This window comes from Clavelina lepadiformis, chromosome 9 (genome assembly GCF_947623445.1).
Source record: "Clavelina lepadiformis chromosome 9, kaClaLepa1.1, whole genome shotgun sequence".
Lineage (NCBI taxonomy): Eukaryota > Metazoa > Chordata > Ascidiacea > Aplousobranchia > Clavelinidae > Clavelina > Clavelina lepadiformis.
The window spans coordinates 15,637,819-15,660,260 of NC_135248.1; the positions used below are offsets into that span (position 1 = coordinate 15,637,819).

At 41.1% G+C, this 22,442-nt stretch overlaps 2 protein-coding genes and 3 long non-coding RNA genes across 7 annotated transcripts; all 5 read left to right on the top strand.

The window, feature by feature from the left end:
• Positions 1–768: 768 nt before the first annotated feature.
• Positions 769–6,979, top strand: LOC143471434 (dnaJ homolog subfamily C member 1-like). The gene is made up of 14 exons (XM_076969886.1): positions 769–1,007; positions 1,120–1,239; positions 1,321–1,403; positions 1,650–1,761; positions 1,821–1,915; positions 2,046–2,189; positions 2,486–2,505; positions 2,572–2,786; positions 3,022–3,199; positions 3,274–3,420; positions 5,644–5,760; positions 5,995–6,123; positions 6,266–6,414; positions 6,736–6,979. The coding sequence occupies exons 1-14, from the start codon at positions 864–866 to the stop codon at positions 6,802–6,804; spliced, it is 1,722 nt and encodes a 573-aa protein (XP_076826001.1). The 5' UTR covers positions 769–863; the 3' UTR covers positions 6,805–6,979.
• A 2,562-nt stretch (positions 6,980–9,541) lies between these two features.
• On the top strand, positions 9,542–13,232 carry LOC143471327 (uncharacterized). The gene is made up of 3 exons (XM_076969775.1): positions 9,542–11,260; positions 11,341–11,447; positions 11,773–13,232. The coding sequence occupies exons 1-3, from the start codon at positions 11,258–11,260 to the stop codon at positions 12,818–12,820; spliced, it is 1,158 nt and encodes a 385-aa protein (XP_076825890.1). The 5' UTR covers positions 9,542–11,257; the 3' UTR covers positions 12,821–13,232.
• Positions 13,233–16,144: 2,912 nt separating this feature from the next.
• Positions 16,145–17,023, top strand: LOC143470957 (uncharacterized). The gene is made up of 4 exons (XR_013119451.1): positions 16,145–16,274; positions 16,337–16,627; positions 16,697–16,804; positions 16,918–17,023. It is a non-coding gene; the product is annotated as an uncharacterized LOC143470957 (long non-coding RNA).
• A 154-nt stretch (positions 17,024–17,177) lies between these two features.
• LOC143470958 (uncharacterized) lies at positions 17,178–17,796 on the top strand. Its single transcript, XR_013119452.1, has 3 exons — positions 17,178–17,248; positions 17,344–17,541; positions 17,612–17,796. It is a non-coding gene; the product is annotated as an uncharacterized LOC143470958 (long non-coding RNA).
• Positions 17,797–18,185: 389 nt separating this feature from the next.
• On the top strand, positions 18,186–21,827 carry LOC143470915 (uncharacterized). Of its 3 annotated transcripts, none has more exons than XR_013119428.1 (6): positions 18,186–18,394; positions 18,456–18,562; positions 20,623–20,747; positions 20,902–21,417; positions 21,487–21,594; positions 21,708–21,827. It is a non-coding gene; the product is annotated as an uncharacterized LOC143470915 (long non-coding RNA). The 3 variants fall into 3 exon arrangements; XR_013119430.1 differs by having other exon boundaries at positions 20,678–20,747; XR_013119429.1 differs by lacking the exons at positions 20,902–21,417; positions 21,487–21,594; positions 21,708–21,827 and adding an exon at positions 20,874–20,899.
• Positions 21,828–22,442: the final 615 nt, after the last annotated feature.

A 22,442-nucleotide genomic window follows, 5' to 3' on the forward strand; every position in this document is an offset into this window, starting at 1 on the left:
TTATAAGCCTTTGTTAGAAACTATGATACTGTTTGTAAATGACGATATCCCAAAAACTAAGAGTTCCTCTGCTCATGACTGACAAGTTTGCTGAAAGCTCCTTGTATACCACATTTTAACAGTTTAAACTTAAATAAACTCGCAACTTGTTTACCACAAGGTGGCTGCATCAGGGTGGGGTAAGAAGCAATCGTCCAATTTAAACAGCCAGACATAGTGAAAGTAATGATTCATTTTAAAAGCATTGACCTCTTAGAAGGCAAAACTTAGCGGACTTTTTCCGTTAGCGTTTCATTGGTTGCTTGTACACATTATACTTCCATTTGTAATTTTTACACTCTGCTGTGGAGTGGACTCAAACAATGTCTTGGAGATGCCATTAACTGTTACGCTCGTAATTTATTGCACGGTGTGCTGTTAGTTATGCAATGTTGGTATAATGCTGCATTTTAATGTTTATTTTAGAAGCTGGCCACCACTGCTATTGCTACGTGGTTGTTCACTTTGTGTTGCTCTTGTGATAACAAGCACAGAGGTACTTCAAAGTCTTCTTAAACAAGCATTTTACATGCGGCGTCTTGCCCGCACGTTGTATCAGTTGTCTGCTTTGCCTTCAAGTAGTATTACATCAAGTGCTTTGTGTTCTGCGCAGTAGTTGGCTGGTGACTGAATGCAGACAGTGGCCATGTTTTGTGAATAACCTTGATAAGCTTCGTAAAGGTTTTTTATCCATGAATGTGGTGAAAGATTAGAATTGAAATAATTCCTTTACTAAGTAATGTGCTGATTTTCTTGTTCCAGACTCAGTTTTTGCAATTATGTAAACAATTTGTGTGCAAAAAGAAATATATATTTTTACAAAGATGAGGCATATAATTTTGTTGCTGTTTTTGTCCTATTTTGTGCAATATTCGGTGGCTCAGTGGTTCTCGCCGGAGCAGACGGAAATATTTGATCTTGTTGATCAAACTAAGCTCAATTTCTATGAATTCCTCGGACTCTCTCAGGTAATTATTGCCACAACATTCGACTCTTAGCACGTGACCTTTGTTGAAATGTAGCACATGTACGATAATAAATCAGTTGAAGAATTGCGATTATCTTCCTTGCTTTGATCAGGATGCGAGCCAGCCGGAGGTAAGAAGAGCCTATCGGAAGCTCTCACTGACGATGCACCCGGACAAGAACAAGACTGAAGGCGCAGAGGAGAGCTTCCGGATTCTTGCAGCCATGTATGAGGTATTCATTATATTGCCCTGGATCACTTTGACACTGAGGCTGTGTTTTGTCCAAATAACTGGAAATGGAGATTTTATGTAGATTCTGAAAACGAAAGAAAAGCGTGAAATTTATGATGAGGTTCTGGCAAATGGACTGCCGGCTGCGTACTTGTATGTTCCCAGGTGAGTTGCATCATTGTTCATCTTGCGTCATGACCTGCAGTGCCATTATGTGGAAACAGTAGCTTGTTTCAACTGCAGGGTTATTTGTATGCAATCGCTAGTAGACAGACACAATTATGGTTTCTATGATAGTTCTATTTCATAGTTGTCGGTTAAAGCTGAGTGAATTAGTTAATGTAGGCTACCTGCCCTTGTTAAGCAGATAATTGTGTTGTGTTGTAACAAAGGTGTCATTGTTCTGTTCAGGCAACTGAGAAAAATGAGTTTGCTTGAAGTGTCCGTCATCATCGCGCTGATCGTTACTCTTGGACATTTCCTCGTCATCTGGGGATCTTATGCCGAGAAGAAGCTCGCTCTGGTATGTCGAAGCTGTCTTCTCCCGCCTCCTGGTTGCTTCACTTTGTTGCTCTGTTTCAGGATGAGTATCTGCCTCGACTTCGGAAAAAACAGAAAAAGCAACGCAAGAAAGGGTTGAACAACGCAGACCAAATTGTGGAGGAAATTGAAAACTTGTAAGACGTAGAAGCATCTCACCTTCTATGCCGAGGCTACTTTAAGTGTTAGAGGACATGAAACAAGCATGTGCAGTAATAAAATTCTGTTCCGTTCTGTTCTGTTGAGTTTAAACGCTGTTGTTTGTAGAGTAACGAAGCCAACATTATACGATGTCTTGCCAATTTTGATCTTCCGTAAATTTTATGGATTTGCCGTGTGGTTGCCCGAGTTTGTAAAATTCAGACGAGAATTGAAACGACTCAAGAAAGAAGAAGAAGAACTAAAGAGAAAGTAGACGTTTGTGATTTTTACAGTAAAGCATTTTTATCACAGGTTAGAATGAGAGGGAGAGGTTCTCTTCTTTTAAATTGTGGAAAAAAGTTCCATCAAGCTTGCTGGCCTATAGGTTCAAAATCAATCGAGCGTAACCATTTTCTCTCTCTTATTTTAATCGGTGATAAAAAGGTTCTACCGTTTTTTACTGAACTTCCGCTTAATTCTGTTGTTGTGGCTCGGACAAGAAGCCGCAAATGGCTGTAGAAAGAATTGGCAAAAAGTTCGTTCAAATTCATAGACATCTGATACAGGAAGGAAGCTGAAGCTGACCGTGAGTATTGTTGCGAAAGATGCCCAATATAAACAATTAAACATCTGCTATTATACTGGTAGTGATAACGAATGCTTTTACTGAGGTCTGGAAAGCATTCTCATCAGTTGACCAGCATGTGCAATGTTAAAAATTTTTGCAAGATTCAACTATATGTTTTTCTCATAAAACAGTCATCTGAATCTGGCCCAACGGCGCCCTCAGTGTTTGAAAACTTGCAGTCAATTGAGGAGTTGGAAGCGATGTACGACGAGTGGGCTGATGAAGACTTCAAGAAGAAGGTGACGGCTGCTCATATTTGTGCTGTAGCGGCGAGATCTGTCCCACGCTGGATCTCTTCGTAAAAAGTTTAACTTTGAAACTCCGCTTCCAAAGTCCTTGATATTTCACTTGGCTCAATTTTGACCAAGACTTCTTGCATATATTTTAAAGATACCCACGAAGAATTTGAACATTATTTTGCTGCATTTGAATTTCACTGGAGGTAACTTGACTGAAACCTTGCTATTTTTGTAGAACACAAAGAAGAGATCTGATTGGACAGAGGAGGACCAATCACAGCTGGTGAGGCTGATGAGCAAATACCCAGGAGGAACGTCGGAACGGTGGCAGAAGATTGCAAAGGAATTAGGAAGGAGCGTCGGGGAGGTCACGAACCAGGCCAAGGCTTCCAGGACAGGGATCTCCATCCCAGGCATGCCAGCTGCATTGCTCACACGACGTGTGAATCGCACAAATGTTTTAACTGAGCTTCTGGAATGTATACAGGAAGCAAAGTGAAACACTCTGCGGTCTCCGAAACTTTTTCCAATGCTCTTACGAAAAATCGCAACGCTGATGCCAACAAGATACCTGATGACGTCATAACCACGCAGGCGTACGACAACAGCGACATGCAAATGCGAGTCAGCGCAGGTACAAGCCTTGTGGTGCTTACGTAGATAGTAGACTCACACAGACAAGCATGACTAGCCGTTGTAGTCTTACTCGCGGCTGAAAATTCGGTGCTTTCCACCATTGTGAGGTCATGACTCAAGGTTTGAGACTTAGACGCTTTGTAGATCAACCGTTTGCATAACAGCTTGCTCGTGATTGGATTATTACGTAGTGGTGAGATTATGACGTTGTGTCGTTCTCAAAATAACCTGGCGCGTTGCCGGAAGGGTTCCACGACATATGGCCGCGGGAAAGTGGCCGCGAACAAACTCACCGGGGTCAACTGAACGTGACGTAAATTGACCGCAGACAAACTGACTGTGACATAAACTGGCCGGCGATCAAATTAACCGTCGATAAATTGGCCGGCGATCAAATTAACCGGCGACAAATTGGCCGTCAAAAGGTCAAAATTCTAATTCACTATCTAGTCACTATCCAGTATGTGTATTGCAGTCAAGGTTGCCACTCGTAGAGTTTTTTGGCCCCTTGTACGGTGACCCATATTCATAGATTTCTTATTGTTACATACATTTTCCCAGTCTAGACGAGTTGTTTGATGAGATTATGAAACAATGCGTTGTAGCCTATCTCATGTTGTAACAATGGACTTATTGCAATAACCATCGTTGAAGATTTTGCAAACCGTGACATATTAGATTTTCTCAGAGGCATCGCCCACAACCTACAATTTGCGCAATAAACTTCCTTGTTTGTCAAATACTACCGAGTTTAAAATTTTGACCTTTTGACGGCCAATTTGTCGCCGGTTAATTTGATCGCCGGCCAATTTATCGACGGTTAATTTGATCGCCGGCCAGTTTATGTCACAGTCAGTTTGTCTGCGGTCAATTTACGTCACGTTCAGTTGACCCCGGTGAGTTTGTTCGCGGCCACTTTCCCGCGGCCATATGTCGTGCTCCCTGCCAGAAGGAATGTGAAAACGAAGTGAGATGGTGACATGTGGTAGTCCTGGTTGTGGACGTTGCGTTGGTTGGTTTGGTGTCACTCGTTACCTGCCGTTGTAATGGTTTGGTGTCACTGGTTACCTGCCGTTGTAATGGTTTGGTGTCACTGGTTACCTGCCGTTGTAATGGTTTGGTGTCACTGGTTACCTGCCGTTGTAATGGTTTGGTGTCACTGGTTACCTGGTATTGTAATGGTTTGGTGTCACTGGTTACCTGCCGTTGTAATGGTTTGGTGTCACTGGTTACCTGCCGTTGTAATGGTTTGGTGTCACTGGTTACCTGCCATTGTAATGGTTTGGTGTCACTCGTTACCTGGTATTGTAATGGTTTGGTGTCACTGGTTACCTGGTATTGTAATGGTTTGGTGTCACTGGTTACCTGGTATTGTAATGGTTTGGTGTCACTGGTTACCTGCCGTTGTAATGGTTTGGTGTCACTGGTTACCTGCCGTTGTAATGGTTTGGTGTCACTGGTTACCTGCCGTTGTAATGGTTTGGTGTCACTCGTTACCTGGTATTGTAATGGTTTGGTGTCACTGGTTACCTGCCGTTGTAATGGTTTGGTGTCACTGGTTACCTGGTATTGTAATGGTTTGGTGTCACTGGTTACCTGCCGTTGTAATGGTTTGGTGTCACTGGTTACCTGCCGTTGTAATGGTTTGGTGTCACTGGTTACCTGGTATTGTAATGGTTTGGTGTCACTGGTTACCTGGTATTGTAATGGTTTGGTGTCACTGGTTACCTGCCGTTGTAATGGTTTGGTGTCACTGGTTACCTGCCGTTGTAATGGTTTGGTGTCACTGGTTACCTGCCGTTGTAATGGTTTGGTGTCACTGGTTACCTGGTATTGTAATGGTTTGGTGGCACTCGTTACCTGGTATTGTAATGGTTTGGTGTCACTGGTTACCTGCCGTTGTAATGGTTTGGTGTCACTGGTTACCTGGTATTGTAATGGTTTGGTGTCACTGGTTACCTGCCGATGTAATGGTTTGGTGTCACTGGTTACCTGCCGTTGTAATGGTTTGGTGTCACTGGTTACCTGGTATTGTAATGGTTTGGTGTCACTGGTTACCTGCCGTTGTCATGGTTTGGTGTCACTGGTTACCTGCCGTTGTCATGGTTTGGTGTCACTGGTTACCTGCCGTTGTCATGGTTTGGTGTCACTGGTTACTTGTCGTTGTAATGGTTTATGGGTACTCATCATGGTTAGTTGACGAGTTATTTCATCTTGTCAGCGCTGTCAAAGCTGTGCGAGCTTCTGTCGGTCGCTTACAGCAGATGCAAAACCCTACTCAGATATTTCTCCTCCAAACTCAACTTGAAATTTCCGAATTCGTTGGAGGCGGCTGTCGGTGAGTGACGTCATAGGTGTCTTGGTAATTTTGTGCGAAGTCGCTGCCAAGGTCGTTCGTTGGTCGCCCTCTGTTGCGTCATCAATGCGCAACAATGTTTGCATAAAATCCTTCCAACGATCGTCGCTTTCTTTCCTGATACGATTTCTTTCATACACGTCATTGTTTCGTCATGAAAGCGTGATTGTTACGCATGAATGAGCATGATTACGTGATATTTGTTTAAATCTTCAGCTTGTGAGCAAAGATCAGAATCAAGTTCCAACCGGGTGGACCCCCCAAGCCCAAGTTCAAAGGTGAAACGACGACAGGAATCGCGCGATATCAAACGCGACATACATTCCAACCAGGATGACGTAGATGGTAATATAGAATGTTGTCAGTAGGGAGACTGTTAATTATTACATTTAGCGAAATTCCAACTCAAATTATTGTTTTGTCTCATGAGTTCAAATGATCACGTGATCTGAAGTGAAGTTCAAGGTGTATTTTACTTCGTCCGCAGATACCCAAAATGATGTGACGTCGTCATTCATGGTCGATGCTTGGGAACAGAGCCAGCAGAAACTCCTCGAGATGGCGCTAACACAATTCCCGAAATCGTCAGCTGAGCGGTGGGACAAAATCGCGAAATGTGTCCCGGGAAAGTCCAAGGTGCTTCCCCTCATACCAGATTGTGTTCCTAACCTTGAAATGTTATTAAGTTTATGACGTAGTATGGCACATGCAGAGAAGCCACCACTATGGAGAGCCAAATTAACCATATTTGGAACTCAATGGCATACCATATTTGGTATGTTTGGCAGACAATAAAGTTCTGTTTTTCACCAGTTGTGCCTATTCCCGATGATGCCATATTAGGTTATTCCGCGAATTTTATTCTTTCGATTGGGTTCGTCCCCACGAAAAACCGTTTATTCTTCACATGCTAATGTAGAGGAAATGACGTAACAGAGGTTTATTACTACTTCACAGGAAGAATGCATCGCGCGATACAGATTTTTGGTTGAAAAGATCCAGCAGCGTAAAAAGAACAAGAGTTGACGAGTGATCGCTTTTTCAACGAATCCTTTACGAGTTACTTGGGATGAAATTTTGTAAATCATGTTTTCACATTGACATCAAATATTGCTGCCATTTTGTATCAGATTTATGGGTATTCCCCGGTTTACACCGATGTTTTGCAATAAATGACGTCATTTGGCGTTGTCAGGTGGTAGCTCGGGTGCATGTGGTGCTTGTTGAAGGGTTATACGAGTACCTCTGGTCATTAAAAGATCGATGTCACATAAAGGTATTGTTCAGCGATTTTCTCGCGCAATCCCCGCCATCATTCTTGCTAGGCCGGTAGTTTCCACCCTTCGTGATAATGACGTAATAATAGCGAAAATCTGCGCCTTAGTTAATCACCGATGTCGGCTTTCATGTCGATATTTTCTCTCAGTGGATTCGAGATAATTTTTAAAAACCATGTTTCACGCCGGCACTTAAACAAGGAAACGTCAATCGTAGAAATTGAAATCGAAGCCGACTTCGCCATCGAGCTCGTGCATCGGATGCCAGAGCTCGTAGCAATTGTCAACGCAGCAAATGCAAGGTTATGTCTCCAACTGCTTGTCGGTGTCACAGCAAGAACCTTCTCCACTCTTATCAAGGCTTTGCGAGATGATGACGTCATAGCGAGTAGAATGGCAAAGTGGATTAGCATAGACTAGCGAGCCCAGCATGGAAATTTATAAAACAGACCGTTAAAAATGTTTGTGTTAATATTTCACGTTGATTCATTGACAAGCCGGGCTTCACATTTACGTATTTAGTTTCCTAGATGCTTGAGATAAAACCATGGTCTCTGTATATCCTTAGAGATATTTAAACCTATAATTATAACAGCTATGATGAAACCATTTAAACTCCACCTGCACAGCCTTGCTCAGTAAATATTTTGCCATGTTGAGTTTCTTGTGAGTTGCGTTCTGGAGGAGTTTTCTATGACGTGAGCTCAAGTATCGATCTTTCTTAAACTTAAGTTGGTTGGGCTCGAATATTAAATTATGCATAGACCCTTTTATTGATATTTGCAGAAATCGACCCCCGGGAATAAACAAAATCCGAACATAAACTTCCCTTTAACCATAAAGCGCGTTGATGGAACAAACTGAGGCAGACCTTGCAGCGCAGTAGGCCATGTTGGTGATCAAGTTTCGAGTGAGAAAGAACCTGATTGTTAAGTCGTTTATCAACCGATAAGGGTCGAGATTCGTCAATTTTATCAGGTGTTGAAATATTAATCAAATGAGAAGACATTTGCTGATCACCTGCTCGAGACGACAAGAGATCAAAACAAATGTTGATTCAAATCAAATTCAGAGGAGCTTCGACAATTATCGTCTTAAGTTTCTGTTTTCCTCCGATTTCTAAAACAGTTTACATTTGCGTAAAAGTCGCAAACTTAATGAATAATTCAGCGGCTTTTGTGGTATTATGCGGATAAAATGCAGCGTTGTTTTTAGGCAACGCACATTTTGCTTCATAATGGTCCTATTTTATGTCGCTTATATTAATATTAATCACAGTTATTTCGGTCAATTTTAAAGCAACTGGATAAACAGCGAGCGCTTAAAAGCACATTTGCGCAAGTTCATGTGCCGACTAATTCTTGCTGTGTATCTCTTGGCATCTCAATCGACTTTGCCATAGCATAGTGACAAAAAGTTTGGATTGGTCTGGATCAATTATTAAAGCTTTGTATAAAGATGGCGGCCTCTTGTCTTTGACATTACAATTTTTAACATTTCCTCATAAACTGAAATTATTTACGGATCGTTTTTGAAAGGGTTTTATCGTGTCTTGCCACCAACCTGCCATAGGAACAAACCTTCACTGCAATTGTCCTCGTGTGGTTTAGGTTGCAATAAGACAAGAGGTGCCCGCCCCACCTGCCAGTCTCACAATGAACCAATCACAATTATGTTTCCAGCTTTAACAGGCGATGAGTAGGAAGCTCGAAATGACAAGGTTGGCCAATCCTGTGTTTGGCGGGATGTTGAGGCGGTCGAGCCGGCGGAGCAGTTCAAGTTTTGGTCCTGACCTTCTTATGCAGCCAATTATTCCGGGGATCGCCAAGTTAAGACGACAACGTTGTAGAAGGAATTCTCTCCCCGCAAACTTGCAGCAAAGATCTTGGATTAAACGGGTGAACTTTGTTTATATATAACCTTCATTTTTTATTTTCTGTTTACTTTGTTTTATTTAAACAATAACGGAACGGCAACGCAATTTTTGTCTTAATTTATTTATCTTATTATTATTTCATGTGGATTACAAGTGTGGCGGCTATCTTAGTTTAATTCATAGATAAACGGAAATAATTGAAACAAGTCTCTATAATTAGATGGGATCCAGTGACAGTTGAAAGTGTTACCTTGGGTTGAAATCGGACCAGTTGAAAACATTGTCATTTTGTTAATTTCCATCTCGATTAAAAATAGTGGCAGATGATTGAGATTATTTTCCACAGCGGTTAAACTTTCCTTTGAGAAAAAAAAAACCTAATTTGCAAAATCTTGTTTAGATTCGACTTGATTATTATCGCTCTTGCTGGAAAGTGCGTGTGCATTATTAATATGTCCGCATTTTAGGTTTCAACCTAATTGCCATACCGCTTTGGTCTACTTCATGCGTGAAGGAATTTTAGAGAAAAAGGCCGCATGAAAGTCGAGGCTTGTTGTTAACCTCGCGCATATTAAGAAAACCTGACAGTATGTAAAGTCTGTGTTCTGGCTCATTTAAAACTCTGCGTAGAGAAGTTACCAAACGCATTTCTCCGCTTCTATTTCACGAGAATTTCTTGTTTTGGGCGAAAAGTCAGTTGAACGTATTTAGACCAATCTTCAGGTCATGTTTGTTTGCGATGAGTTTGAAGAGTTTGCGTTTAAAGTATGCTTTGTTATGCCAATGTGTGGGTTTAGTTTCTCGATGAGGGAATTATCAGAAGAAATATTGTTCCAATTACTTGCAGCAGACTCGAGTCCCAGCATTTGACTTTATTTACGTTAAGTGTTGGCAGATTTTTTTCTTTGCAAACAAAACCCATAAAGGAAAAAAAAGGAATGTCATCCAGTTCTTATTCATCAGTTATCGTTTATGACGAGATAGCCTATTAGATGTCTATGTTGTTGCAAGGTTTTAGCTAAACGATCAAAACCATGTTTTAAGCAAGAAGCGATCCGTCCCAGCCGCTTGATCAGGTTCAAGTGTTGTTTACTCGAGTTGACGCACTATGGTTTGTTTTAAACGTCTGTGTTAGATCGAAGAAGAGTCAATCACTGTATTAGTAGAAGCGCTTCGCTTCATTTGTTACTTGAGCAAAGTTGGTGGAAAAAGCGAAGTTTTCTTCAACATTTTTTAACACTTCTGGAGCTTACTAAACGGGTCTGATTTGACGAATTTATATTAAAATGAAAAATCCATCGAACTAAAAATCATCTAACTCTTTTGTTTACCGCACACATACCTTCGACCAACATACAGTAAACTCATTGCTTGTGTAAGCCTTGGGTTGGGTTCTTTATGACTCTCGCGTTGCTGTTGATGCATGAAGGCTATTGTGTGATTGTACGCGGCTGAGTGAACGTTTGAATTCTCAAACTGATTTTCGTTGTTGTGCTTCTGGCATGCAGGGAATGATTGCCATGATCTATAGAATCAAATTATTCGGGCTATTTAAGTTTCTTTGCGGTTGTTTGAGCTTGCTCCGCTAAACGTCCCATCCAAGTAGCTTAATAGCAATTGGACATTTTGCAATGCTTTATTATTAGGACAAAAAAGTGTTTGAAAATGTTTGGTTTCCAAAAGTTTTTAAAAGCTATCCATCCCTTGTTGTTGTGAAACCTGAGACAAACACCACGATAAACGGTTTTCAAAGTTGCTTTATTCTGCTTGGCAGAACCTTGCTTACGTCAGAGAGAAAGAGTATTCTATGCTTGAACGAGCAAAATAGTTTAGTTAAGAGATCAAGAAGTCACACCGAGGTTAACGAAAAGGCGTTTAAGGTTAAGCGATGCGTAGTGAGCAAAATTTGACGATTGTTAACGCACAAAGTCAGTTTTTATGCGCAGTGTCACTCACTAATGTGGTCAAACCCTTGAAGAAAAAATTGCCTCAATAACTCTGAGAAAGATTGTTAAGACTAAAATCCGACTAAAGTCTAAAATTGTTTTAAATAGCTCAGTCGCGTTTCGATATATTTTTGTCTACTTTTGCCCTCAGTCTAGATCCCGACGCTGAAAGCAACGTTGGCCGAATAAACAGCTTTCCACACCGGCTGATAAATGTTAGTTGCTCCTGGCATGAATTGGTGATTGGACATTTGACTTTATATCGCAATGCAATGTCAGGTCTGTGCCATGGTAATGTGTCTGATAAGGTCTGGTGAGAGAAAGTGAATTGTTTTAGTTGAACCAGCGCTGAATCAAGTGGGAAGCAAGTTTATCACGTGATGGTAGGCCTGTTAATAATTTTGGTTACTAACAAGCTTAAGTGATTAAGAAGCAAAATTTTAATTTTTCTTTTCCTATGAAGCAATCGACTTCGTCGAAATGCGGATGCAGGAGGAGCACGAACCTGAACTTCGGAGGTTGGAGCCGCTCTCCTCCTTCGCAACCCGAGACACAACATTTCATGCAAAGGTTGTCTTTCACACAGACATCTTATAAAGTGTTCTACTGGCTATTGTGGTTTCGCAATCTGACGGAGGAAATTCTTTGCGCAACCTAAACCCGGCGATGATCCGTCAGCACTCGAGCGACGGTTACCGAGCTTGCTGATGTGCAAGTTCCGATTTTTACTTTTTTATTTTTTACATAAGTTGACACTGAACAGAAGCAAGTGCCATGAATGCCTTGCCCAAGTATATTACAACGGTATAGCGTCACCTGGTATCGAACTCGGACTGCGTTTCTACGGGCTAGGCACCTCGACCGCTCCCATGTTAAAGCGCAACTTTCTTTTTAGAAACCAATCGCAACGAAGCAAGAACCGGATTTACTTCGAGAATCGACCGAAGCTATTGAGGTGGTTCTCGCGCATCCAGTCAATGATCCACGAAAACCCGGGCATCCGGCCAAGTATTTGTGCGGTCATCACAGGATTCGTCATAATCGTCTTCACACTCATAGTTTTTGCAATACCGTTCGTAAGACGCTACCTTTCGTCATGGGTAACCCTGGGTCTTGTCGCTGCTGGGACGATTGTCGTCATCGGTGGCGTTTTGGGAGCTCTAAAGTTCATCTTTCTGCCCAAGATGTTGCACAAGAAACGCTTGCAGCAAAAAATCGCAAAAAAATGCGACAAAAAGTTTCCAGTTGGCGACAGCAAGGGTGTTTCTCTGAGAAATGACTGGTCACAGCACGAAGCAACACAAGTGGTGGGCGAAGAAAGCATTTTCCAGAACTCACAACGTTTTCGGCAAAAGGAAAATCTATTTTATTCGTCACCAGACGACATCATGAAGTCTGTAAGTGACCTGAAAGGTAGACGAAAACTTCCGGGGTCGCCCCGTACGTACGAGGGGAAGCCCCTTCACTCCAAACTAATCATCAAATCTGGGAGCTTTAGCATAAAAGGTCACAGCTCAGACAAAAGACAGACGAAATTCTTTTCGCCTCTAAGCGACTCTGGGAATCCCCTTCCTCTCATCAAAACATCACCTGTTCACGTGACCCGCCCGAAGAGTCCTCTCTGCAACTCGGTGCCAAATCTTCACGCAACGCCTTCCTTCGACGTCGATTATAATGCGGAGATCGAAGCTGATGCCCCGGAGCATGAACTGGTCCATGTTCCCCGCTCACAAGCGTCAAGACCGGACCATCGCCTGCATTCTCTTATATACGAGCGATGCAGTGACTCCTCACAAGACGATACAAAGGGCAACGACTTTGCAAAGTCACTTGCTGAGGCCAAAGTAAATGATTTATATGATGTTTATCACGATACTCTGCTTCTACGCGGGGTCACCAACTTAAGGTTTCAGTGCGACCGCGAGTTTCGTAAAGCGAGATAGGTTCTTATTCGCTGTGGAAATAATTTGTTCGGCCAAAATTCATACGAAGACTTGTAACTTGAGAATTTGCGTTGTGGATACTGTGCATTAAAACAGTTGGGGCTGGTTTGTTTCATCAAAGATTTCGGTCAAAATTAAGGAACCAAACTAAGCTGTCGTTTGAGTTGATTGTTGTCAATGCCAGTTGTTCCAAACCTTTCTACACCAGGGGTAAAGATTTTTAAAAAATGGTCACGGGCCGGCAACAAACGATTGGAGTGAATAGAACAGATATTTCTAATCTTTATGTTAACCAAATTTGTCGTTGCGTAACATAACGCAAGATTTTTTCATAAGCTATGTTTTTAAGAGGGAAAATTAGAACTAAACGGCAAAGAAATCAACTCAAACAACAAAATGTCAATCGATTTTCATGCAAAATAAATGTTAGTGGGAAATTTGTATTACAAAACTTTTTGCAACCTAGACGCAGTTTATGACGAAACAATCATACATGGCACAAAATCTAAGGCATTTCTAGGTCTTAGATCAGCTTTTATTATAAAACATTTTTGCGGTTTTAACGATGACGAGATATGCCAGTTATAAGGTACCTGTATCAATTAAGGCCCACCTAACACTTTTTTGAAAATAACTCAAGAACCACAAATGAGAATAGACTGAAAAATCGTATTCTATTAGTAAGAGTATATGACTACAACATATTAAAACCCCAATACGTGAAAACCCACCAAAAAATTTTATAAAGAAATTAAAAATTCCAAAAAATGGGCTAATAACAACAAATACTAACGATTTTCGGCAAACTGACCTTACTGTAAGTTTGATGATTTCATCATAAAAACAGTTTTTGGGATAACGCATTGTGAAGTTGTTATAATTGGTAAAAATAGCTACTTTAGGGTTAAGCGTTTTGAGTTTGTTGTAATTTAAAAAAGTTACTTAGGGTTAGGGTCAAGACCAGCCGAGTTGGCGAGATTTAGAAAAAGTTACTTAGGGTTAGGGTTAAGACCATTTCGGTTGGCGAGGTTTGGAAAAAGTTACTTAGGGTTAGGGTTAAGACCATGCGGGTTGACGAGGAATGGAAAAAGTTACTTAGGGTTAGGGTTGGGGTGAAATCGCCCTTAAAATTGAAGGTTAGTATGGTAGGAAATGGTGTCTGGACAAGTTCTCTGTGGTGGAATTGTTCTCTACGATATAAATTAAATCCAATTATAAAAAGGTCGGCAAACTACTGGGAATGAGTTCATCGATGGTCTCAGTGGCAAGGTCATTTGGCCCGATTGCGGCTGGTTTGCTGCAGGAGGTTTCTTTTGCTCTTCCTGCATCTTTTGCCACTTTCATCTCGATCATTGGGTTGTGGGTTTTTCACTCCAACGTTTATTGCTTGAAGCGGTCACAGGAATAAAATGTTAGTTGGCTAAGAGGTTGGAAACTGGACCATATTTAAGTGAAGGAATTGACGTAGCAACCGTTTATTAATTATTTTCCTTTGCGTGGGTAAATGTTTTCCATGTTTGGATGCATGCGAGTGGTTGTGTTTGGTGCAGTCTGATTGATTTATTATTTTGTCATATTTTCTTTCCTGATCTTCTTAACTTTAAAAGGTTACAATTTGACCACCAAAGTTTATGAGCCTTTATTTTCTTACCTCCTCATTATTTTTTGTTTTAATGTTAAATTAATTTCTCCACCATGTTGCATCGTGCTTGTAACTGTTTTCATTGCATCTGTCTGCTTAAATTTTATCCGACTGGGATTGACTGCATGACAGTCAGCAGTAGGCCTATATTATTCTAAATCAGGTGAAATATATTTACTATGCAGTGTTTGCCATATATGTCTTTCATACGTTACAACGTGATCGCATTTTACTTCAGTGTTTACATTAAGCCCATGTGGCTCTCCAAACAAGGAAATTTTTACATCCTGTCATTCTCGTCCTGCCTCGTGTGTACAACTTCTCAATTATAAGCATACTGGGAATTCGTATACGAGTACAAAGGCGACTTCTTGTTTGTTTACTGTTGTTCACGATTTTCTATTTTATATGCGTTCTGGTTTATGGTATTTTTGAGTTACTGCATTGTAGTTTAATTGCAGTCTAATTCGGTAAAACTTATTGCTTTGGACGCTTCGTATTCAAGTTTTTGCTATTTTGCTATTCTAAATTTCCATATGATTAAGAAAGCAAAGTAAAATTTGTTCACATCCTGCCCAGAAATATTGTAAAAGATTGGGAGTCTCTACCTGTAAACAAACAGGTCGCGTGTACCAGGTTTGTCGTTGCTTTTCCTGCAATTAAATGACATGAAACTGAAAAGAACCACGAACTTGTCCTCCCTTATAAATTACCTTGTGGACGCCATGCCTCTAAGTTTTATTTCACATGATTATGTGAGTTTCAAGTTACACCAATCGACAGTCCTTCGAACAACGCCCTGCTACTACATTGTCACACTGATTCAGTTAATAGTGCTCCAGACGAGATGGCAACTGTGTTCACATACACGGTTATATGTTAGGGTAAAGTCACCCAAGATGTGAGACTTTTCTGAAAATTGTTCTCAATCAAAAACACGACAATATTCTTTGGCTCATCATTTATCGGATTATGTTAGATTTGGCATTGCTTGAAATTAACCGCACGAGTTTAAGTAAATTTTCTTGTTATTTATTGTTCGATTTACAAAATAAATGACTTTTTTGTCCCATCTTGGATGACCGTGGTAAACCAAGATGGGACGATAAGTATAAATCTTTAACAGTATAAATTTGCTTTAATTAAAATCGAATCTTAAAAAATTTGCCTTTGAAATAAAAATGAATGATGAAATTAAAACAAAATTTAAATTGATTCGTAGAAGAAACAACGAACGATGATCTTGTAAAAATCTGCGTGGCCATTCCTATCTTGCGTTTCTATCGCTGCTAAACGTAAAATTGTATTTGTTGTTTTTGGAAAATTATGGCAGACAAGCACTTTTAAATTTTGCATGGTATGCTGTGTAGATAATTCCCTTTCCAAATCTTAAAGATTTTATAAATTCGCATGTGATCACTCAAGCATGAAATGCAATCAACCCAGTTCACTTCTCAGACTGACCTTCACTTCTCAGCTACGCACGTGGAGTGAGGTACTGTTCATTTAGTTGCTCTGTTTTAGCATACTGTAGGCCTAGCTCCTGTTTTAAATTATCGGTTGTAGGCTGCAAGATATTAAACAAATCTAATATTGATTGTTTCATTTTTCGTTCATACAGTAACTCACTATATTCTACAAACATGCAGTCTGGGAAAACGATCCCGGAGCGGATGTGAGAAGGACAATGGGGAAATCCTCATGGCCTATCAGATAACCAAAAACTCGCAGCGGACAAGTGCGGACCGCAACATGCTCGTGGAAAAACTTAACCAAGGCTGCCGGACCAGGAAAGGACGTTGGATTATTCGGGTAAGTCACCACATTCTCCTTTCATGTAGAAAACTATTAAAAAAGGGATGTTTTTAATGCAGGTGCAAGATCACAAAACATTCGCAAAATATGGGGATGCAGCAATTGTCATGCCTGGCAGGTTGAAGGAAGGGCTGGACAACCTTGTCCGGTTCAACGGAAAAGAAATTTGAAATAATTTCCCCATAAATGAGCAAAGTAGTTTGCGGAAAAAAGGATGCAGCGAGGGTTGAAGTTGGCCGGAGGTGGCGAAAAATTTACCGCGACCTCAAACCGAAAGCATTCTGTCACACAGGTCGTCATCTGATGACGACGTGGACACGATCATCAGTCCTTCAAAGTTGCCAAAAAGGGTGCGTAGCTATGCGTTCTGTAAATTCTGTTGGTTTACAAGTTATAAATTGTTGTCGTTTTATTTGTAGCTTATTAAATGAAAAAAAAAAGAAAATTCCGAAGAACTTTAAGGATGCAGAGCCTGGTTAAACTGAAACTCGAAAGAAGAAAATGAGATCGTTAGTACAAGGTTTTGGGTAAGCGTTTTCACTTTTTCTTTCACTCTGTTCTTGACACAAATTCGTAAAGATTTCTTCGTAAAGTGTGTGCCAGTTAGTAGCGGAAAAAGGTGAAAATGTTTCTTTTGCAGCTCAGTTCAAGAGGGCCACAATTATTCAATTAAAGATAAAGACCTACAGAGGTCTAATTTCGCCTAAAGCACAATCGAAAGTATGGGCGAGGTTGGCCAGGAATTACCTCTTGATTATAAGTAAGCCACTTAATGTTAGCATTCAAATTGCTTTTTTTTATGTATAGAAACCGAATTTGAGTTGCATTTTTATTTTTTTTAATATTTCTTACATTAATTGGTAAGTTGTTCCATGTCTGCTGTTTTAGGAGCCTCGCCTACAACGTCCGAAGTCGTGGCTGCCCAAGAAATAGTGGCGTCAGAAATGCTACAACGCATCGACAGTTAGTCTGTGAGTAACATGGCTTGAACTTATGCGAGATTTTAAAAATTACCATGCTCTATGTAAACTGTGATGACTTAAAATGCTTTGTTTTATGATGAAAGCGAAAAGAAAAGTATCGAACGGGAATCAGAAGAAGAGAAGGAAGAGGCAGCAGGGCAAGAAGTGTCGGAGAGAAAAGAAGACGAGATGGTGGTGGATGAAAGGGAATCTGACGGGTTAGAAGGTGAAGCGGAGCATAGTGGGGCAGAGGAGGTGCCGGGGAAGAAGCGTCACCACAGAAGAAAGGCAAAATAATGCAGGTATGGTTTATATTTAGCTGCCCTGAAAACATTATTTCCTAGTTTATTTTGTGACTTTTATGTTTTTAAGCATATGCGAAAAAATGGTGATGAATGTTGGTCGTCATTGCAGAGACGTTCATAAAATATCATACAATGTGCTGTCTGGTGAAGGGAAGAAAAAGTGCCCCTTATGCGATAAATATGTAAAGCATCTGGTGAAACACCTGAATGGTGCGAAACATGATAAGGATGACACACAAGTGAAGGAGCTAGTAATGTCACTTGATAAACGGCGACGTGATAATACAGCAAAGGTAATTGCTTGTCTAGATATGTATGTAGCAATTTTTAAAGAGAAGAAGTGCTTCACGAACATGCTGCGCTTTTAGTTGTATGTGTATTGTTATAACACTTATTGTCTGTTCAGTGGCTTGGACCGAACAGTCCGTTTTTCCTAGACTGCCTGCTTCAGAAATTTCTCGCTTTATTTGCAATCCGTCGACGGAGGGGGAAAACGCTTGGTCGATGCGGAAAAGCAGAAATCTATTCTGCAAAGAATAGTTTCTAACTGCAGTTTTGAGGATTTGCACGCTTTCATCTTGGACACATACATAGAAAAGCACGTTAAAAAATGTAACTGCGTAGAATTTGCTATATTTGTGATCTGTTGCGTTTGATACAGACTACGTTGGCAGTTGCTTGAGGAAGGCAAGTGCAAGCCTTCAACCTTCATTGCGCACAATGCCGCAATAGTTGCATTCATAAAATTCTTAACTATGAGGCATGCGGCAGAATGCAGCTTTGATTATCAACCAACCATGATACCTATCAAGCAGTGGAACGAGTTTTACCGGAGACGTCACCAGGAGCGGTATGTTATTGGTTTGTTTAAAGTTTTGTTCAAACTTTGATGTTGCCGAAAATATTTGTAGACGCCACGAAATCAGGGAGAGCGATAGAAGGAACGCAATTCGGACCGACGATGTTAACAAAGTGCTTCATTCAAGATATGTTATGAGATGCCTTCAAGACATGCAACGTAAGTAGTGTGACGCAAAACCCGTAAGGCGGGTTTACAGTAAAGCCTTTTTCCATTAGGGTTAGCATCGTAAGAAATGGTGTCTTGACAAGTACTCTATGGTGGAATTGTTCGTTACCAAATAAATTAAACACAATACCGGTTTCCAAATTTTCAGGGTTAGGATATAATGACCGGTCGCATCTGGCAAAATGACTCCATTTAATTGAGGGGTTAGGGTTAGGGGTGAAATCGCTTTTAAAATTGAGGGTTAGCATCATAGGAAATGGTGTCTGGACAAGTTATTTATGGTGGAATTGTTCTCTACCAAATAAATTAAATACAATACCGGTTCCTAAATGTTCAGGGTTAGGACTTATTGACCAGCGGCATCTGGCAAAATGACTCCATTTCATAGAGGAGTTAGGGTTAGGGGTGAAAGCGCCCTTAAAAGTGAGGGTTAGTATCGTAGGAAATGTTGTCTGGATAAGTTCTCAATCGTGAAACTGTATTTTTGGTTATTAGCAATGCCATATCGACCGAAATGGTACGCGAACCTTTTTAATGGTGCTCGGCTTTTTCTGATTGTCTGAGCTGTCGATTTGCATGACGGAGCTGAAAGCTGACGTCAGAACGCTCCACCACGCTAGACTTTGCTTAACTACGCTCCACTACGCTAGATTACGCTATACTACGCTCTACTACGCTCTACTACGCTCTACTACGCTCTATTACGCTCTACTGCGCTCTACTACGCTCTACTACGCTCTACTGCGCTCTACTGCGCTCTACTGCGCTCTACTGCGCTCTACTGCGCTCTACTGGGCTCTACTGCGCTCTACTGCGCTCTACTGCGCTCTACTGCGCTCTACTGCGCTCTACTGCGCTCTACTGCGCTCTACTGCGCTCTACTGCGCTCTACTGCGCTCTACTGCGCTCTACTGCGCTCGACTGCGCTCTACTGCGCTCTACTGCGCTCGACTGCGCTCGACTGCGCTCGACTGCGCTCGACTGCGCTCGACTGCGCTCGACTGCGCTCGACTGCGCTCGACTGCGCTCGACTGCGCTCGACTGCGCTCGACTGCGCTCGACTACGCTCGACTACGCTCGACTACGCAATAAATTTTGTCTATTTCCATTTGCACGATTTGCATGACGGAGCTGAAAGCTGACGTCAGAACGCTCCACCACGCTAGACTTTGCTTAACTACGCTCGACTACGCTCGACTACGCTATACTACGCTATACTACGCTCTACTACGCTCTACTACGCTCTACTACGCTCTATTACGTTCTTCTACGCTCGACTACGCTCACTACGCTCACTACGCTCGACTACGCTCGACTACGCTCGACTACGCTCGACTACGCTCGACTACGCAATAAATTTTGTCTATTTACATTGCACATTAATCACAGTTGTCGTGGCCGAGTGGTTAAGGCGACAGATTCGAAATTTGTTTGGCTCTGCCCGCGGAATTGAAATCATGCTTCCATAAGTGATTTGCGGAAAGTGCGATTTTATCTAATTGCATTGAACAATAAGCACAGTTGTCGTGGCCGAGTGGTTAAGGCGACAGACTTTAAATCTGTTGGGCCTTGCCGGCGTAGGTTCGAATCATCCCGACAACGTGGAATTAAAATCACGCTTCGATAAGTGATTCGAGAAAAGTGCGATTTTATCTATTTGCATTGAACATTAAGCACAGTTGTCGTGGCCGAGTGGTTAAGACGAAAGACTAGAAGTCTGCTGGGCTCTTTTTGTCCCATCTTGGATGACCGTGGTAAACCAAGATGGGACGATAAGTATAAATCTTTAACAGTATAAATTTGCTTTAATTAAAATCGAATCTTAAAAAATTTGCTTTTGAAATAAAAATGAATGATGAAATTAAAACAAAATTTAAATTGATTCGTAGAAGAAACAGCGAACGATGATCTTGTAAAAATCTGCGTGGCCATTTCTATCTTGCGTTTCTATCGCTGCTAAACGTAAAATTGTATTTGTTGTTTTTGGAAAATTATGGTAGGCAAGCAAATTTTAATTTTAAATTTTAAATTTTGCATGGTATGCTGTGTAGATAATTCCCTTTCCAAATCTTAAAGATTTTATAAATTCGCATGTGATCACTCAAGCATGAAATGCAATCAACCCAGTTCACTTCTCAGACTGACCTTCACTTCTCAGCAACGCACGTGGAGTGAGGTACTGTTCATTTAGTTGCTCTGTTTTAGCATACTGTAGGCCTAGCTCCTGTTTTAAATTATCGGTTGTAGGCTGCAAGATATTAAACAAATCTAATATTGATTGTTTCATTTTTCGTTCATACAGTAACTCACTATATTCTACAAACATGCAGTCTGGGAAAACGATCCCGGAGCGGAGGTGAGAAGGACCATGGGGAAATCGTCATGGCCTATCAGATAACCAAAAACTCGCAGCGGACAAATGCGGACCGCAACATGCTCGTGGAAAAACTTAACCAAGGCTGCCGGACCAGGAAAGGACGTTGGATTATTCGGGTAAGTCACCACATTCTCCTTTCATGTAGAAAACTATTAAAAAAGGGATGTTTTTAATGCAGGTGCAAGATCACAAAACATTCGCAAAATATGGGGATGCAGCAATTGTTATGCCTGGCTGGTTGAAGGAAGGGCTGGACAACCTTGTCCGGTTCAAAGGAAAAGAAATTTGAAATAATTTCCCCATAAATGAGCAAAGTAGTTTGCGGAAAAAAGGATGCAGCGAGGGTTGAAGTTGGCCGGAGGTGGCGAAAAATTTACCGCGACCTCAAACCGAAAGCATTCTGTCACACAGGTCGTCATCTGATGACGACGTGGACACGATCATCAGTCCTTCAAAGTTGCCAAAAAGGGTGCGTAGCTATGCGTTCTGTAAATTCTGTTGGTTTACAAGTTATAAATTGTTGTCGTTTTATTTGTAGCTTATTAAATGAAAAAAAAAAGAAAATTCCGAAGAACTTTAAGGATGCAGAGCCTGGTTAAACTGAAACTCGAAAGAAGAAAATGAGATCGTTAGTACAAGGTTTTGGGTAAGCGTTTTCACTTTTTCTTTCACTCTGTTCTTGACACAAATTCGTAAAGATTTCTTCGTAAAGTGTGTGCCAGTTAGTAGCGGAAAAAGGTGAAAATGTTTCTTTTGCAGCTCAGTTCAAGAGGGCCGCAATTATTCAATTAAAGATAAAGACCTACAGAGGTCTAATTTCGCCTAAAGCACAATCGAAAGTATGGGCGAGGTTGGCCAGGAATTACCTCTTGATTATAAGTAAGCCACTTAATGTTAGCATTCAAATTGCTTTTTTTATGTATAGAAACCGAATTTGAGTTGCATTTTTATTTTTTTAAATATTTCTTACATTAATTGGTAAGTTGTTCCATGTCTGCTGTTTTAGGAGCCTCGCCTACTCAACGTCCGAAGTCGTGGCTGCCCAAGAAATAGTGGCGTCAGAAATGCTACAACGCATCGACAGTTAGTCTGTGAGTAACATGGCTTGAACTTATGCGAGATTTTAAAAATTACCATGCTCTATGTAACCTGTGATGACTTAAAATGCTTTGTTTTATGATGAAAGCGAAAAGAAAAGTATCGAACGGGAATCAGAAGAAAAGAAGGAAGAGGCAGCAGGGCAAGAAGTGTCGGAGAGAAAAGAAGACGAGGTGGTGGTGGATGAAAGGGAATCTGACGGGTTAGAAGGTGAAGCGGAGCATAGTGGGGCGGAGGAGGTGCCGGGGAAGAAGCGTCACCACAGAAGAAAGGCAAAATAATGCAGGTATGGTTTATATTTAGCTGCCCTGAAAACATTATTTCCTAGTTTATTTTGTGACTTTTATGTTTTTAAGCATATGCGAAAAAATGGTGATGAATGTTGGTCGTCATTGC

Bases quoted from the DNA above. Each gene is read 5' to 3' on its own strand.
- LOC143471434 (XM_076969886.1), top strand. From the start codon at position 864: ATGAGGCATATAATTTTGTTGCTGTTTTTGTCCTATTTTGTGCAATAT. The intron at 2,190-2,485 runs GTAGACGTTTGT...CATCTGATACAG, and splicing joins GAAGAAGAACTAAAGAGAAA to GAAGGAAGCTGAAGCTGACC. The intron at 2,506-2,571 runs GTGAGTATTGTT...ACTGGTAGTGAT, and splicing joins GAAGGAAGCTGAAGCTGACC to AACGAATGCTTTTACTGAGG.
- LOC143471327 (XM_076969775.1), top strand. The intron at 11,448-11,772 runs GTTGTCTTTCAC...CTTTCTTTTTAG, and splicing joins ACACAACATTTCATGCAAAG to AAACCAATCGCAACGAAGCA.